We start from the raw sequence: 19,164 nt of genomic DNA on the forward strand, positions 1-19,164 counted from the left end.
TACATCCAGAACCTCAACCTGAGCTACAAATCTTCTCAAAACTCGCTACTCCATTCAGTTCAGGCAACCTGAGGGAAGAGGTATTAACCTCAAAGGGAATATAGTACAGATACACCACTTTGATGCCAAGGTTAAAAGATTTAACAATGATGATAGATTGCATGAGAGGCTTGTATTTACTGGAGTACAAAGGACTGAGAAATGACCTAATTGATGAGCTGATGATGATTAGTGAAATCCAAAACAATAATATCCTAAAATGAGAGATAAGCCAGCCAGGAGTGACGTCAAAAACACTCCTGCACACAAAGGGGCAAATGAGGAAAGAATTAAAAATGTTCATAACATTAGGAAATTCCAAAGCATTTCATAACAAGTGAAATATTGCTGGAAGCTTAATAGCTGTTGCAATAGAGGAGACAAAGCAGCTAATTTACAGACAGGGTCCTACAGTTAACTTGAAAATGTCAATTTTATAATGTTGATTGAGGTGCACGTTTGGGTTAGGGTAGCAAATTCCCTTTTTCTTAGCCTTTAATACCCACCAGAAAACTGGAGAGAACACCTTATAGAACTGTTACCATACAGGAGCCTATTCAGCACTTCATGATCTACACTGGTTCTCCAAACAAGCATCTCTCTCAGTGAAAATTGCAGTCTCTTCAAATGAGAGCCTAACTATGGCAGCACGGTGGCTCTGTGGTGCTTCACAGTGCCAGAGATCTGGGTTTGATTCCACACTCAGGTGAATGAATGGAGTTTGCACATTCTCCCCAAGTCTGCGTGGATTTGCTCTGGTTTCCTCCCGAAGATGTGCAAGCTAGGTGGAATGGCCATACTAAATTGCCCATAGTGGTCAGGGATGTGTAGATTGAGTGGGTTATAGGGTGGGATGGTCTGATGGTAGGTCTGGGCTTACTGGTCCGAGGGCCTGTTTCAACACAGTAGGGGTTCTGTGATTCTGTGAATGTCTGTTGAATGCCTCAACTGAGTCTGCCTCCACCACATTTTCAGCAGGGCATTCCACACCTTAAAAACTCACTTGTTAAAACCAGAAATCACTTCTGGTTCTTTTGTCACATTACTTTAAAGCTATACCCTCTTGATCTTGAGCCTTTACTGGATAGAGACAGTTTCTTCCTGTCTACTTCCTCTGAGACTCTTTATGACTTTGAATGCCTTGATCAATTCTTTGCCCAACCTTCTTTTCCCCAAAGAAAATAATCATAACTTCTGCAATCTATCTTCATTACTGAAGATCCTCATCCCTGGTACTATTATTATAAAGCATTTCTGCACCCACTCTAATGCCTTTGCATCTTTCCTAAAGGGTGGTGCCCAGACTGGATGTAATATCCCAGGCGAGGCAGAACTCATCCCTTAACCAAGTTCAGCATAACCTCCTTGCTTTGGTATGAAATGTTCCATTAGTAAAGTGTTACAAAGAATATGTTTTATTAACCACTCTTTCAGTCCATGTTTCCACCTTTAATGACTCACACATATATACACACAGGTCCTGCTGTCCCAGTAGATCAATGGGGGTTGTCAGGGCTGGAGGGGATTGTTGAGGGGTGTAGAGGGGTGGTCTTGCTGTTGGATGTTGAGTGCAGTGAGGGTGGTCAGTTGGCAGTGGGGTGTAAAGGACCAGAAAATGTATAATTGGAGGAAGGGGTGGCAGTAAGTTAGGATGTCAGCTTGATGGTTACCCAGAGTTACAGTAGGGTTTTAACTACCTGATGTTTCCTGGGTAACTTAACAGAGCCAAGTTCTCCAAAACGTAGGAGGTTTTCTTTGAAGGTTTCAGATGCAGGCAGTTGAATGGTAGAAGCTTCAACTTCCTAGGCAATGCACATAGAGGCAGTGACACTGGGCATCCTGCAGGATTCTGGTATGCCCTTCCAGTCTGTCCTGTTTCACTGACCCTCTGCACAATCTACAGGACTTGCCTATGGGACTTGAATTCACAACTTTCTGATCCAAAGATGACAGAGTTACTCATTGAACTCTTTTATTACTTGGCTCTCTGCACTTTGAACAGTTAGATCAAGGGCAGCATCGAGGTTCATTCAATAAATTCCTACTATTATCATTAATAAAAGCAGCATTTTAATATTTGGGAAAGGGTTGGAAATAATACACAAATGTGGCTCTCTGTAATGTGAAAAGAAATGAAATCAAACAAAACAAATTCATTCTAGTTTTGTTGCATTTATTGCGATCGCAGAGTGATTTATTTAATTTGCATTCTGTAAGATGTTTTACACATCTCCTTTGGAGTTGACCATCTATTTCAGTGAATTCCTCGTATCTTCCCTTTGTTTTGATGAAGAGTCACCAGACTCGAAATGGTAATTCCTGCCTTCTTATTAAAGTTTGGTGGTGTGGGCAACTGGACTAATGATATCTAAAAGACGGAGGTGACAGATTTTTAAAACCTCTTTAATACTGATCTGCAGCTCCTGCTCTGGGCTGTTGTGGATCCTGCTGCTCAGCTGGTTCATTATGCTTTCTCGGTCGTTCATCCTGGCACAGATCACAAACGGGAAGTGGAATTTGTTCTTGTAAGCAGCATTTAGCTCAGTCAGCTGGAATCTCTGGCTGGCAGTGAGGGTGGTTAACCCAGCTCGGTTCTGCTCAGCCTGGGATTCAGCAGAGAGTGTTCCTCTGAGTAGATCTCTCCCAGCCAGGTCTGGGTGACATCGTAGAATTCCCTCCTTCCCTAGGTAAACACAAGAGCAAACAGCAGTTTTACAAATCAAGTTTTTCAAAACCACATGTTCCTCTGGAAATTAGTGTTCAAATTTATTCAGTTCTTCATTACTAAATGCAACGGTGCCAATTGAACTAACAACTACACCGTACACTGCTGTTTCTCTCACTGCTATTTTTGAATTCTACACATTGCTATCACTCTACAAGGCAGAGCAACAGACAGGATATTATTGTGGCCAATGGAATTAATGAAATATAAGAATGCCAACATTTATCTTGGATCACATGTTCCCAATACAATAAGCAACAAAAAGTTGCATTAAATATCTTTAATGCTGTAAAATGTCTCAAGGTACTTCACAGGGGCAGCACCAAACTTTTTACACCAAGCCACATAAATGGTTCAGGCTGGCTCAGCAGAAATTCATTCAAATAAGTACAGAAATAGTTTAAAGGAGAACATGCAAGTGGAAAATTGTGAAAGTTCAGGATGATAATCCCAGAAGTTAGGACCTAGTGGAAGGTAAGCTGAAGAAAACTGGGCAGGCAGAAGTCAGGGTCGGAGGAATGCAGAAATCTCAAAGTTATAAGTACGGTTATCACTAAGTTGGACAAGTACACAGCTGTCATAAAGAATACAACAGGAAAGGCACAACAAATACATATTAAAGGGAATACTGAACTGTAATGTTATGGGGTCACGGTAAAGGGTTTTGGGACAGAAAGGATTAAGGCAATGAAAGCTTGCATCAGAGTCAGAATGGATGCCAATGTTAGTGCAGTTCAGCCTCAATCAGGAGTGGGGACAGGGATGGAGTCAATAGCTTGGGAACAGGGAACCAACTGATTTTCCAATATCTCATTAGAGATCATTTCTGTTCATTCAATACTGGATGCTCCAAAAAAGCAAAACAATCAGAGGTTTGAGAAATCATACAATCAGCCAGAGTGAAGCCATTAACAGAGTTATTGAAACATATTATACAAAAAAACAAACGGAAAATTTGAGAAATGATCTCAAATTTCAAATAGTACACACATCTTGGGGGTTGGCATTGAAGAAGACCAGTAACTAACTAGACTAATTAGGATAACATAAAATGTACTCTGTAAAATATAACATTGAGCAGTCTTATTTTTTTTATACCACCACACTGCAGGAGCACAAAGTTGAATTCTTCCATCAGGACTTGATCGGTTATATTCTCAATAAGTGAGGTCTTTACTAACACTTTAATGATCCAATTATTACATTTTATTTCAAAACTACTTGAGCAGAGTTTGGAAAGAAAACATAAAATACTGCATAGTGGTAGAGCTTTAAATGAATGCAAGGTCCCAGCAATTTCATGGAGCATTAACTTGGTTAGTGAAATCAAAACATGATGCACTCTCTATGATTAGATACTGACTGAATAAGAAGTGCCATTTCTTACTGCAGCAGGGCTGTAGAATGAACTTCAGAGGCTTCAGTTTCTCGTAACCCTGTTGCCTCCTGTGTCAGAGAAAAACAGAAGACACTTCCAGAGCATGCCGCTGGTAAGTCAGGAAATGCAATCATGCCTGGAGGTCTAGTTTCAAGTCCCACTTGCTCCAGTAGTGCTTGATAACATCTTAGAACAGGTTTGTTTGAAAATATCAGGAAATACAATCCTGCACTGCCATCTAGAGCTTAATTAGGGACACAGCCTCAACCCAAAGCAAGGAAGAGATGTCTTCAGTTTCATCTTTAAATGACTGTGTCAATTTGAACAGCAAATTAACAGAGGTCCATCTTGATAGCAACACTCACACTTGACAGAAGCTTGATTCTTCATCCCAATTGCCATTTACAGCTCTGTAAATGCACTGACATTCTGTTGCCAAACTGTCAGATTTAAAGAGCTTGGGACATGGACAGGAATGTGCATTTTCAGCTGACACAGAAATAATTTGTATTTACATAGTGCCTTTCACATACAGTAACAAAATTTTCCAAAGGACTGGGCAGAACATTACAAAATGAAATACAAAGATATATAAGGAAATATTAGGCCAGATGATCGAAAGGTCGGTCAAAGAGGTGTACAATCAGAAGATTCTTAAAGGGGAAGATTGGGTAAGAGGTTTCCTAAGTAGCTTCTAGGGCCTAGGTCCTTGGCAGCTGAAGATGCAGCCACTACAGGAACAATTCTAACCAGGCTTGCTCAAAAACCAGAGAAGTGCAGATATCTCTGTGGGTTGCATGGGCAAAGGAGATTACAGGGGTACAGAAGGCCCAGTCATCCGTGGAAGGGTTTGAAAACAAAGATGAAAACTTTAAAATCAATGTGTTACTAAATTGGGAGCCAGAAGAGGCCAACAAGCAAAGGAGTACCGTGTGAATAACCATTTATTGCAGGTTAGGACGTGAGAAGTCAAGTTTTGTATGACCTGAAGTCTACAGAATGAGAGAAGTCTTAGAAAGGTCAATTCTGGAAATTATAAAGACCCGGATGAAGGTTTTAGTAGTTCAAGCAGAGCTGTTGCTGGGTTTTGTTACAGAGGCAAAAATAAACAATATGTGTTTGAAAGCTTATCTCATATGATACTCGATGGTTAGTGGCAAGGGAGCAAAGTTTTTCATTGGTCTTTCAAATATTTAAATGGAGGAATGATACTGAGTGATCCAACAGTGAATGCTGGACAAGAAAGAACTGGAGGGGAGAGCTGCAAGGCAGGTTCATCAGTGTTTGTGCGAAAACTAAAGTGTTCTCTGATGATGTTGTCAAGAGCCAGGATGTAAATTAAAAAATCGAGGGATTCTAAGTAAACCCACAGCAGAGGTAATGGTGACAAAATGAGAAGATATGTCATTGATACTAATTCTCTAGCACTGGTGAGGTGATTAAGAATGGAAGCACGCAACTTCCAACCAACTGGAAGGCAGTGGAGAGACAATGAAGAGGGTTAGTATGACCTACTGTGGCTATGTCCGCAGAGAGGTATCGAAGGGCAATGCAGAGGTATCCTATCTTTTTCTCAGTCATGCAGGATGTCATTTGAAATTCTGATAATAATTGTTCGATACTGTGAGAGCCTTAGATGGACTGAATAGTTTGTACAATTTTATAAACAATCCAGAAGGCATGCCACATTCCCTAAAGATTTTGTAAATGAAGTTTGAAGACGCACTGTTGATATGGTGCATTAAAGAATTTAACTTCAGTGTCAAATTCTAATATTACAGTTTGCATATGAAATACGATCCAGCTGAGACATGTATGTGAGTCCGCTAACGGAATCAATCACAACAGTTCATTTTAACACCACGGTCAGCACAAAAGTATCCAGGAAGCAGCCTGGAGACCTTTCTCATGTTATTTTACAGCCATATCACTGACCTCTAGCAAGTTAACAATTTGCTAACTTATTTCATGCTTTCTCTATTAATTATATGGTTTTTTAAAAAAACATACACGCAAATACAATCTGAACTTAATACTGGCTAATACTTACGAAACAACGATAAAAATGTACATAGCGCCATCTGGTGACTGACTACCATATTTCAGATGAGACAAGGTAATTGAAGGAGACACAAGTATTTTTAACAAATTTAACATAACATACAGAATATATCCATGTATATTTCTAACTCGAAACTTGAGATCTGATTAGCCTATTAAATTAGGGCAAAATTAAGCATAGTTTACAGCTTTATTATAAAAATGCATTTGAAATGAAAATCATTCAGGATATGTGAGTCTCACTGGCTGGAGCAGTATTTACTGCCCAGCTCTAGATGCCCTTGAGAAGGTGATGTTGAGGAGTTGCTTTCTTGTACCACTGCAGTCCATTTGATTTAAGTAACTCCCAATGCCATTAGGGAAGGAGTTTCAGGATTTTGACTTTGAGACACTGAAGGATGGTGATATATTTCTCAGTCAGGATGGTATGTGACTTGGAGGGGAACTTGCCCTCCCCAGATGTGGTGGTCCCACGTATCTGCTACGCTTGTCTCTCTGAATGGAAGGGTTTGTGGTTTGCAGCAAGGTGCTGTCTAAGGAGCCCTGGCAAATTTCTGTAGTGCATCTTGTAAAGAGTACACACTGCTGTCAAGGAGCATTGGTGATAGGGCGGGGTGGTGACTGTTTGTGGATTTGGTGTCTATCAAATGAACTATTTTATCCTGGATGCTGTGAAGCTTATTGAGTGCTGTTGACGGTGCACTCATCCAGGCAAGTGGGGCCTATTCCATCACAGTCCTGACTTGTGTCTTGTCGATGATAGACAGGCTTCAGGTAGACAGGAGGTGAGTTACTCACTGCAGTAAATGTGATGAGACCAGTACAAGCTGATTGTTCATCATGCAATTACAGCTTTTTCTCTGTTGACATTTGTACTGATTTTGTTTATTTCCAATGTTTTAGGAATTGCTTGAAGTACAAAGTGAGAAGAATCTGAATAAGAACGATTCCAATTACTTAGCAGAGTTTTGCCAGCGCTGTTCCATCCCACATTCTTGTTTGGAGCCACTGCAGGCCTTGATTATGCCTCCAATAACTCTAGGTTTCACTACTGAGCCACAGCCTGGTGCCATTTCCAGTCCAGACTATTCTAACTCCTGCTCCACCCTGTATTTTCCATTGCTGGTCAATTCAACAATCATTTCTTGACCGTAGGCCCCAGATAAAGCAGGGCATAATAAGGCTGACATCACCTGTGATAATGAAACACCATTATTGATAGATTGCTACATCTTGGTAGTAGCTTTTAGCCGGTTAGGTAATATAGCACACAGAAACATGCCATTTGACCCATCATGTTCATCCCAGTGTTTATGCCCTATATGAACATCTTCCTAACCTAACTCACCTAATCCAACCAATATTTCAATACTTCCTTCTCTTCCTCATTGTTTATTTAGCTTCCCCTTCCATTCATTTACACTACTGGCCTCAAATCCTTCATACATTTTAACCACTCTCAGATTACAGACATTCTCTTGAATTGATTAATGGATTTATTAATGATTATTTTATAGTCACTTGACAGTCCAGAACTTCTGTTGTCAGTAAAAAAAGGAGATATGCTTGTTGAAATTTTTCTTTTTGCAGTCATCAGGACAGATGCAACAATACCAAATTTCAAAGGGAATTCATATGACATGATTAAGGAGGGTCTGATTCATTGGCCAAAGGACTTTGATTAGTCATTGTTCTGCCATACAAAATGTGCCAGGGAACAGTTATTCTGAAGCTTTTACTTAATTCAAAAAGGGCTTTTTGCTGTGATTGATTGAGATGTTACTTCAAGGAATGCACACAGCAACTGCTGTCCCAAAGCTTTAGTTTATTGGGAAGGGTAGAATTCCTGGAGCAAACTCCTTTTGCCTATGGAAAACCGGGCTGTGTCTACAGTATATATAAATCTTAGGAAGTGTAATTGAGCCACGTTGCAAGTACAATTGACAATCTTAAATTGCTTGTTGGATAGCTTTTTCAGCAGTTATCTTATGGCTATGGTCCTTGGTTCTAGTCTCTCTTACAACTGGAAACATCTTCTCATTGCCTACCCAAACACATCAGAGGAAGGGTCACTCAATCTGAAACATTAACTCTGATTTTTCTCCACAGATGCTGCCAGACCTGCTGAGATATTCCAGCAATTTCTATATTTATCCCATGTCAGAGAAAGGACACTTCAGCCTGTTCAATAGCTCCAGAAAGGTATAATCCCTCAGTTGCCATCTGACTAAGGTCTAGGCGACTGAAAACAGACAAAACTTTGGAAGATTATCAGGAAAGTAGGGCCAATCTGAAATGAGGAATTAAGAGGGCTAAAAGGGGTCATGAAATATCTTTCGCAAACAGTGTTAAGGAAAATCGCAAAGCCTTTTATTCATACATAATGAGCAAGAGGGTAACTAGAGAAAGGGTTGACCTACTCAAGCACAAAGGAGGGAAGTTATGCGAGGAGCCAGAGAAAATGAGTGAGATTCTTAATGAGTACTTTGCGTCAATAGTCACCTGAGGAGAAGGACATGACGGATGTTGAGGTTAGGGATAGATGTTTGATTACTCTAGGTCAAGTCGGCATAAGGAGGGGAGAAGTGTTGGGTATTCCAAAAGGCATTAGGGTGGACAAGTCCCCAGGTCCGGATGAAATCTATCCCAGGTTGCTGAGTGACGTGAGAGAGGAACTAGCTGGGGCCTTAACAGATATCTTTGCAGCATCCTTGAGCACGGGTGAGGTCCCGGAAGACTGGAGAATTGCTAACATTGTCCCCTTGTGTAAGAAGGGTAGCAAGGATAATCCAGGTAATTATAAACCAGTGAGCCTAAAGTCAGTGGTGGGGAAGTTGCTGGAGAAGATATTGAGGGTAAGATCTATTTCCATTTGGAAGGAGATGGGCTTATTAGTGATAGGCAGCACGGTTTTACACAGGGAAGGTCATGTCCTACCAACTTGATAGAATTCTTTGAGGAAGTGACAAAGTTGATAGATGAGGGAAGGGCTGTAGATGTCACATATATGGACTTCAATAAGGCATTTGATAAGGTTTCCCGTGGTAGGCTGATGAAGAAAGTGAAGTCGCATGGGGTCCAGGGTTTGATCAGAGATAATGGGAACTGCAGATGCTGGAAAATCCAAGATAACAAAGTGTGAAGCTGGATGTACACAGCAGGCCAAGCAGCATCTCAGGAGCACAAAAGCTGATGTTTCGGGCCTAGACCCTTCATCAGAGCTCTGATGAAGGGTCTAGGCCCGAAACGTCAGTTTTTGTGCTCCTGAGATGCTGCTTGACCTGCTGTGTTCATCCAGCTTCACACTTTGTTATCTTGGGGTCCAGGGTGTACTCCAGATAGAGAACTTGTTGGGTAACAGGAGGCAGAGTTGTAGTGGAAGGGAGTTTCTCAAAATGGAGGACTGTGACCAATAGAGTTCCACAGGGATCTGTGTTGGGACCACTGTTGTTAGTGATATACATAAATGAACTGGGGGAAGGTATAGATGGTCTGATTAGCAAGTTTGCAGATGACACTAAGATTGGTAGAGTAGCTGATAGTGAAGGGGATGGTCAGAGAATGCAGCAAAACATAGATAGATTGGAAAGTTGGGCAGAGAAATGGCAGATGGAGTTCAATCCAGGCAAATGAGTGGTGATGCATTTTGGAAGATCCAATTCAAGAGCGAACTACATGGTAAATGGAAAAGGCTTAGGGAATATTGATGCACAGAGAAATCTGGGTGTTCAGGCCCATTGTACCCTGAAGGTGGCAACACAGGTGGATCAAGTGGTCAGGAAGGCATACGGCATGCTTTCATTCATCAGACTGGGTACTGAGTACAAGAGTTGGCAGGTCACATTATAGTTGTATTGGACTTTGGTTCGGCCACATTTGGAGTACTGCGTACAGTTCTGGTCATCACATTACCAAAAGGATGTGGATGCTTTGGAGAAGGTACAGAGGAGGTTCACCAGGATGTTGCCTGTTATAGAGGTCGATAGCTATGAAGAGAGGTTGAGCAGATTAGGATTATTTACATTAGAGAGATGGAGGTTAAGGAGGCACCTGATTGAGATCTACAAAATCATGAGAGGTATAGACAGGGTGGATAGCAAGAAGCTTTTTCCCAGAGTAGGGGACTCAATTACTAGGGTCATGATTTCAAGGTGAGAGGAGAAACATTTAAAGGAGATATGCGTGGAAAGTTCTTTACGCAGAAAGCGGTGGGTACCTGGAGCGCGTTGCCAGAGGAAGTGGTAGAGGCGGGCACGCGAGCGTCATTTAAGCTGTATCTAGACAGATACATGAATGGGCAGGGAGCAGAAGGATACAGATCCCTAGAAAATAGATGACAGGTTTAGAGAGAGGATCTGGATTGGCGCAGGCTTGGAGGGCCGAAGGGCCTGTTCCTGTGCTGTAATTTTCTTTGTTCTTTGTTCTTGACTATACGTTTTCTCCACAGACTCTATGTTCTGCTTATAGTGTGGAGATCAGAACAGTTCACAATGTGAATCAACAAAAGGTTCATCAAAGTTTAACAGGGCTTCTGTGCTTTTCAATTCTAGACCTCTAGAAATTAATTCCAGTGTTTTGCTTGCTTTATTGTGAATGTACTGAACCGTGTAGTGATCTGTGTATCTACGCCAAGACCCCAGATCCTTCTGTACTCAATCTAGAAACTTACTTTCCAGGGAGCTATAGACCCTGCTGAAAAATGACTAAATTTAATTTCACTCCAAGACAAATGCATAGCATCTGAGATTTTCTTTGCTTTCAAAGCTATTTTGTTTGGTTTATGCCATAAACTAGGATTAAATTTAAATAAGAGTAAAACCAACAACTGCTCCAAATGACATAGGATTTCAAAGGTATGGCTCTTGAGCTAAGTTAATTGGTGGGAGATCAGAATATGCATTAATGTCTCATTGAGCTGCAGACACTTCACTGCCCCAACTAAACAAAATGAGCAGCAGTTATTTGGGACTGGACAGCAGGAATGGCCTCAGCATATAAAAGAAAGTAGTGCGAGTTGTCATTGCCCTGCAACATAGCAAGCCTGTGCCAAAAGAGCTAGGGGCAGATAAAGGAGTCAAGAATTGTAACAGGGCAATGTTATGTTTTCTATTTCTGCCATTGTGTCACAGACCTGCAAACTTAATATAAAGTGATAAGTATTACCATGATAGACTACAAACTCCTTTGTTTCTCTGCAAGTATTCTTTATACATATCTAGCATGATGAGATGCAGTAAAAGACTCATTTTGATATGTGTTTTCTGCAACAGTTATCACCCAACATGGTGCTCCTGACTGCTAGGTTGGGCTCTGTACGATGGCCAAAAAAAAAGCCTCTTACACTGTAATAATTACTCCTCACAGGAAAAGGTTCATTCCCAATGGCATTGAAGTGCCACAAATTCCAGTGTCTCACTGTATCTGGGTAGTCAGCCCTGGAACATTTCTGCATGCTGAATGATGAAGGTGGCAGGGTCAGTGGGAGCTGATTTGTCAGCTGCGGTTTCTATGAATTTATTTCATGATTTTTTCGGCTGCTGCAACCCATATTATCGTGGCAGTAACCACCAAAGTTCAGAGTTTATCACCTGGAGGCTGACCTACAATTAGTGCATAATATCAGGAAGGGAGAGAATTAGCTGGATTCTTTGTACCAGTAAGCAGTCACACCTCCTCGGATTGGGTTAACTGAACTTGTCAGTGTTCAGAGACAAAAGAGTGTAACTGCAAATCAGGCAGGTAGGGGGTTCCAGAGAGCAGGACTCTTCTGCAATTGTTTAACAGATGTGAAATTTTTCCAACTTGTTTGTATGAGACCAAGGGCTGTAGGGTGGATGAGCTGACTAGCCATGATACTGTGGAAAAGGAAGCCATCCAAGAGGGGATAGTAAGAAGGAATGTAGTGATAGGAGGAGACAGTACAATGAAGAGGACTGACCCTGTTTTCAGCTGCTTTGTAGTCTGCCCACAGCCAGGGTTTGAGCCATCTGCTCAGGATTGGAGAGGAATTTGAAGTGAAAGGGGAAGTTTTAGGCATCGTGGTCCATATTGGTGCCAACAACATAAACAGGCTAAAGGAGGAGGCTCTACATAATCACCCGAGGAGCCAAGCTCCAAATTAAGAAGCAGAACCTCAAATTGGATTGTTATTTGAGCAACGCGGAGCAAGTCAGATTAGAGAGATAAACAAAAGGGAGAAGTAGCTTTGGGTTTGTGAAGCATGGGCACTAGAACCTGGGAAAGATTTTTAAAATTCACTCATGGGACTTGAGCATCACTGGGACTGACCAGCATTTACTGTCTGTCCCTAACAGCCCTTGAGTAGGTGATGGTGAGCTGCCTCTTGAACCCCTGTAGTCCACATGCTGTAGGTCGATTCCTAGTGCCCTGAAGGAGGGAATTCCAGGATTTTGACCCACTGACAGTGAAGGAATGGCAATATATTTCCAAGTCAGGATGGTGAATGGGTTGGAGGGAACTTGTGGTGGTGTTCCCATCTATCTGCCACCCTTGTCCTTCTACCTAGAAGTGCTTGTGGGTTTGGAAGGTGCTGTCTAAATATCTTTGGTGAATTTCTGCAGAGCATCCTGTAGATAGTACACACTGCTGCTACTGAGAATCAGTGGTAAAGGGAGTGGATGCTTGTAGTTGTCATTCAAACAAATGGGCTGCTTTGTCCCAGATGGTGTCAAGCTTCTTCCACTGGTCCAGGCAAGTTGGTTGTATTTCATCACACTGCTGACTTGTGCCTTATAGGGGATTGTCAGGCTTTGTGGATTGTGGTGAGTTACTCACTGCAGGATTCGCAGTCTCTAACCTGCTCTTGTAGTCTCTGTGTTTATGTGGCAAGTCCAGTTGAGTTTCTGATCAATGGTAATCCCCAGGATATTGATAATGGGAGATTCAGCGATGGCAATACAATTGATGACATATTATTATGGGGAACAAGAGTGATTGTCCCGAGCAAAGTGTGCCACCAGATGCTGACTGAACTTCACCAGGGTCATCCAGGGCTTTACAAAATGAAGATGCTGCAAGAAGTTATGTCCGGTAGCCAAGATTGGATGCAGACTTAGCTGCTGTGGTGGGGCACTGTCCAGAGAAACAACAAGGACAACAATTACTGCCAGCAGCTCCCCAATATTCATGGGAATGGCTGGATAAACCCTGGACTCAGTTACATGTCAACTATGCCAGTCCTTTCATGGGTTCAATGCTCTTAGTCATTGTGGGTGCCTGGATGTGCATAGAGATCATTTGTCAAACACAGAAATGACTACTGACAAACTATGCATATCTTCATTAATACATGGACTCCTGGAAGTGCTGGTCACAGATAGCAGGTCATCACCATCAGAGAATGAGTACTTCCTAAATTTGAATAGTATTCATCACGTAAGGGCAGCTCCATACCATTCATCATCCGATGGTGTGGCAGAAAGAGCAGTCCAAACTTTGAAGGCAAGCTTAAAGAAACAAGTCTACAGATTTATTGGATACCAAACTGTCCCAGTTTGTATTAAATTATTCGACCACTCCTCATGCAACTAACAGCTAGCTCCAAAAGAGTTGCTAATGCAGAGTGGACTCCACACCAGGTTAAATCTGATCTTCCTGGACCTGGGACGCAAGATGAAAAGGCATCAGAATGCTAAGTGAGAGATGCAATTTACTTCAGGGGATGAAGTTGGATGTAGGAACCATGGCAATGGCCCTGCATGGGTCAGAGGTATGGTCAAAGTGAGGTCAGTTCCAATGACGTATAAAGTTTAGGCAGACGCAACAGTCCTGAACAAAGATTTGGAACATACGAAAGCTTCAAACTCACAAACAGTGCAGGAGCAAAATGTGCCTAGCTCCTTGACAGGGTTTCCAACTGTTACTGAACCCATTTGTTCTCCCTCTCCATTAAACATTGAAGATACCTCGGAATCTGAGATGGACATGGTGGATGTCACCACCTCAGTGCCTTTGCTGTCTGAAAAGGAGAATGAATTTCTTCCAAGACACTCCAGGCCAAGAGATGAACTCTATGTGTTACATGCTGCCCGCATCAGAGGCAAAGCTGGAGAACCTGATCCAGTACTAAAATGCCCCTGGAGGAGGTTCAAAGAAAAGAACCTGCCTATGTCCTCAGACTCAGAAGGAGAGGGACGTAGTGATTGTAATGGGATCAGCCAAAGTTCCCTGATTGGGACTGTTAATCTGATCAGGGAGTTCTAACTGACAGATATAAACAGGTATGTAAGACATCCCGTTCACTCTGAAAGCTGGCTGTGAGAGAGCTTGATCAATGTCAATGACTCTCCACATGTAAATAAAGGGTGACTTGGTAGCAGGATACTAGCCTCTGTGGAGTTATTTCAGGGTTTACACTGAGGAGCTCCTGCAGAGGTGTCCTGCAGCTGAGATGACTGACTTCCAGCAATAACAACCAGCTTCCTACGTGCCAGATATACCTCCAAGATACCCACTGATTCCAGTTTAGCTAGTGCTTCTTGATGCCGCACTTGATCAAATGAAACATCAATGTCAAGGGCTGTCATTCTCACTTCACCTCTGGAATTCAGCTCTTTTGTCCCTGTTTGAACCAAGGCTGTAATGAAGTCAGATAAATTGAGATGTGTCCCAGTATTATGGATGACGTCTGAACCATGATGTTTCTGGTGTTCTTGCCAGCTGCAAAACTATGGAAAGTACAGAGGATTTTAAACTTAACAGTGGAGGTAAGAGATAAAATTTGGGAAGATGTGGTAAATCAAAGAGCAGAGTCAAAGCCAAAGAAAAATGCATTAATTCAGGAAATGATGAACAGACTGTGACAGTAAGGGCTCGAGAGTTCATAATTATGAGTAAATCAACAAGTAAGACCAGCATGAACAAAATAATAAATAAAACCTAAAGATTTTGTATCTGAATGCATTAGCAGTTAAAAACAAAAAATCATGAACTGACAGTGAAATGAAAACAAATAGTGTGATCTGGTAGTTATCACAGAAACTGCTGCAAGAAGGTATCAGTTGGGGCCTGAGTCTTAAAAGAGAGTTAAAGGAGTTCACAGAATATTTTCAAGGTAGTTTCTTAAAACAGCATGTTCTGGAACTGACTAGATGGTAGGCTATATCAGACCTGGTATTGTGCAATGAGATTGAGCCAATTAGCGATCTCATAAAGTAGGTGCTCAAGGCAACAGTGACCATAATATATTGAACTTTACACTCAGTTTGAGGGAGAGCGGAGCAAGTTTAGATTGTTTTATAAATTTAAATGAATGCAATTACTAGGCTAGGAAAGCAGAGGTGGCCAACATGAATTGACAAAATCCATTTAAAGAATAGAACAGATCCAATGGCAGACATTTAAGAGGATATTTCAGAACACAGAAAATAATATATTCCAAAAAGCAAGAAAAATTCTAAGGGATGGACCCAGCATTTGTGGCTGACTCGATGGTAGGTCAGAAGATTGAGCACAATGTGAAAACAAGAAACAAATTACTAAAAATTAATAAAGAGGGAAAATTAGACCAAATGAGAGAAAGCTAGCCAGAAAAGGAAAAACAGATGGTAAGAGTACCTATAAACATTTGAAAAAGTGTTAATAAAGCAGTTGTTGGTTCTGTTGTTTCTGGAGAACTAATAATGGAAAATAAGGGAAAGTAATTATCAGTTATTATGACAAGAATTGAAAATGAAAGTAGTGCAGTCATACTTTAATTATACAAGGCACTAGTGAAACTATATTTGAAGGACTATGCTTATTATTGCTAACCCTATTTAAGAAAGAATATTTACATGTTGGAATCAGTACAAAGAAGGCTTATCAATAGATGAAGGGTCTAGGCCTGAAACGTCAGCTTTTGTGCTCCTGAGATGCTGCTGGGCCTGCTGTGTTCATCCAGCCTCACTTTTCATTATCTTATCAATAGATGAAATGAGTTGGTTATCTTACCAGAAAAGGTTGGACAAGTTAGGCTTGCATTTGCTGGCGTTGAGAAGAGTTAAAGGTAATTTAGTTGTAACATACACAGTTCTGAGGGATCTGGACCAGGGAGATGTGGAGAAGATAGACCAAAAGAAATAGGAACAGGAGGAGGCAATCTGCCCCTCAAGCCTGCTCTGCATTCAACAGGACCAGGATGAATTTACTACCCTTCCCCATTATCCTTGATTTCTGTATCGATCAGAAATCCATCGCAGCCTTAAATATACACAAAGTCTGTGCCCCAACAGCTCTATGTGGCAAGGAGTTCTAAAGACTCTCAATGCACTGAAAGAAGAAATTCCTCCTCATCTCAGTCTTAAATTCATGCCAATTTATTCTCAGATTATGCCCATTGGTCATAGACTCTCCCACCAGGGGAAGCATCCTCTCATAGCTCCACATATGGCAGAAAGTACAGCATGCCCCTACTGCTCAGGGCCCAGATACAAAGAACCTCAGAAAAGCCAAGGATGTTTCCACCAATCATCAGGAAGGAAGTACTTTGGACAGAGGCCCTCGCAGGTGAAGAAGTACGTCAACAAAGGCATCAAGGAAGCAGACTGGTTGAACAAACGGAAGCAAGCTATTTACATGTTTCGGCTGTTGAATTTCTGGGCAAAACATCATAGGTGGAGGATATGGAACCTGTTTGGTGTCTGGACAGGAGCACATTGAACTGTCCTTGTGGCGGGCAGGCACAGTCCTTACCCCCTCTGCCAGACACTCGCCTCGGCCGTGGGATCCCTAGTCTTGTCACGTTCAGAAGGAAAAAAAATGGAGGCTATTCACACTGGGGTCAAACTGAAGATCTTGCAACAGTCCAACTGTGTATTGCAGGTCGCCTAAAATTGACGATTGCATATTTACATTGAGTTTTCCAATGTGGGTGAGTGCTTCTGTTTTCTTACCTGACCGAGGCAAGGAATCTATAAAATCTCCAAATCTTTTTTCCAAAGCGCTCACACTCGGAAAGGGACGCTTTGTCCAAACTGCAGCTGCAATGAGAGGACACTTCTCAATCACATTCCCAAACACATCAACAAACTGTTCATAATTCATGGCGTTAACCACTTGCATTTCCATGACTGTCCTCCCGCTGTTCCAGAGAGAGACAGAACTAGAGAAGTACGAGAGGTCAATGTTCACTGAACGCGGGGTCAGTGTCCCTATCTCTGGAGGGAGAACAAACAGCTGAGGCTAGAGACTCCAGAGCTGCTGCTTGCTCGCGGTTTTGAGGTGGGAATTTTAGCTGCAGGGAATCGGATTTTGAGAATGGTTGGACTTCTGGAACGGGTGGGTGTTAGGGAATTGTGTGGTTTGGACGGGGGTTTGCTGTAGCAGTTTGAAAGAGCAGTCTGTGACAGCAGCTTTTAGCACCGTCCACCCAGACACCGGAAATTCCCAGCTGGTGATTTCCAAAATCTCTTGCCACAAGGTCAGTGCAAAATTCGTGAAAATTGTGGTAAATCACAATGAGAATGACTAACACCAGCGAATGCATGTAGCACCTCCAACAGAGTAACATGCCCCAAGATCACTCAAGGTGTTATCAAACAAAACTTGACACCATATAATATATAATTGGCCCAGATCTCAGTTTCCAGATTATCAGGGGACCAGCCACACAACCTAAGATGTCCCAATACACTGATCTCCCTGGGACAAAATGCAAATGTCTCCAACTCTGAGCTAGCAAAGGAGATTAAGGATAATTTTAGAGTATTTACCTCGATGGTTATCCAGAATACCTTGGACAGAAACGTTTACTGTAACCCCTGGTTAACTTCAAAATGGATGCTGTGATCCACACTTGACCACCCAACCCCACCACAGCGTTTCCAACCACTACCTTGTTTGATCAAACCTGACTACCCCTCACAAACACCTACCACTTGACAACTCCCATGAACCGACCTGACTATTTGCTCCTACCCAATGCAACTATCCCTGACCCACCTGTCCACTCACCCCCCTCCCACATCATAAGTAAACAAAGGCAAAATACTGTGGCTGCTGGAAATTGGAACTAAAACAGAAGGTGCTGCAGAGACTCAACAGATCTGGTAGCAGCTTTGGAGAGACAAATGAAATGAATTGAATCTAATAACTTTCCTTCAGAATATCTACCTTCCTCACCTGTCTGCCACCTGATCCATCTGCAACCCTATTCACCCACCACCGTACCCACCAATCTGATCCATCTGCCTACTCGATCAATTCACCTGTTTATCCACTCACCCATTTCACTGACATTTATGCTGGACTTTTAAACTTATTCTGGAGCTAATGGCATGTAAAGAGATTTGTCTATGGCACAGATCTCTGAAATATTCTATAATATGGAAACATAAATGTTGAAATTTGGACAAATCATCCCTTTATAAGTATTTCATGCATTGAAAAAGAAATGGAGTTTTTAGTCATTCTTTACCTCTTCAGAGAAGAAAGTACGTGCCCGAGACTCATAGACTCTAACGTGTATGCGCTTCAAAACTCCATCTGCACAATTGGTCATCAACTGACTCGGGCGCTGACACCTTCCTACAGAAGAGGAGGCAGAGGGGTAAAGGCTGGAGCACTGGCAGAAGCATTGTCAGAATCAGTGGCTTTTGTCCAATGAAGTTTAAGACACATTCAGACTCGTCCATCGCACTAAAACATAATGACTCAAGATGGTGATATTTCTTATTGATATTCTCAAGCAAAGGTATCACTCCCCATCCACAGACCATGTGGAAGTTCCCCAAGGTTTTATTCTTGACTTCATCCTCCACCTTACTAATATTCTGTAGACAAGCTTGGTAATATCACCTGGGAACAACGCCACACATTCAATCACATTCAGTTCTACATCACCACACCACCCCTGTAGGCTGCCATGTGGTCAGACCACTCATCCAAAAATGAAACGTCTGCATTGTATAATGCTTTTCACAACCTCAGAACTTCTTACTTTGCAAATAATGAAGTAGTTTTA

At 41.9% G+C, this 19,164-nt stretch overlaps 1 protein-coding gene across 1 annotated transcript; it reads right to left on the reverse strand.

Moving 5' to 3' along the window:
• Positions 1 to 2,195: 2,195 nt before the first annotated feature.
• On the reverse strand, positions 2,196 to 17,313 carry urad (ureidoimidazoline (2-oxo-4-hydroxy-4-carboxy-5-) decarboxylase). Its single transcript, XM_048533407.1, has 2 exons — positions 17,096 to 17,313; positions 2,196 to 2,722 (listed from the first exon to the last, which is right to left on the reverse strand). The coding sequence occupies exons 1-2, from the start codon at positions 17,268 to 17,270 to the stop codon at positions 2,370 to 2,372; spliced, it is 528 nt and encodes a 175-aa protein (XP_048389364.1). The 5' UTR covers positions 17,271 to 17,313; the 3' UTR covers positions 2,196 to 2,369.
• Between the last annotated feature and the right edge of the window lie 1,851 nt (positions 17,314 to 19,164).

Source organism: Stegostoma tigrinum, chromosome 6 (genome assembly GCF_030684315.1).
Source record: "Stegostoma tigrinum isolate sSteTig4 chromosome 6, sSteTig4.hap1, whole genome shotgun sequence".
NCBI classification, from domain to species: Eukaryota; Metazoa; Chordata; class Chondrichthyes; order Orectolobiformes; family Stegostomatidae; genus Stegostoma; species Stegostoma tigrinum.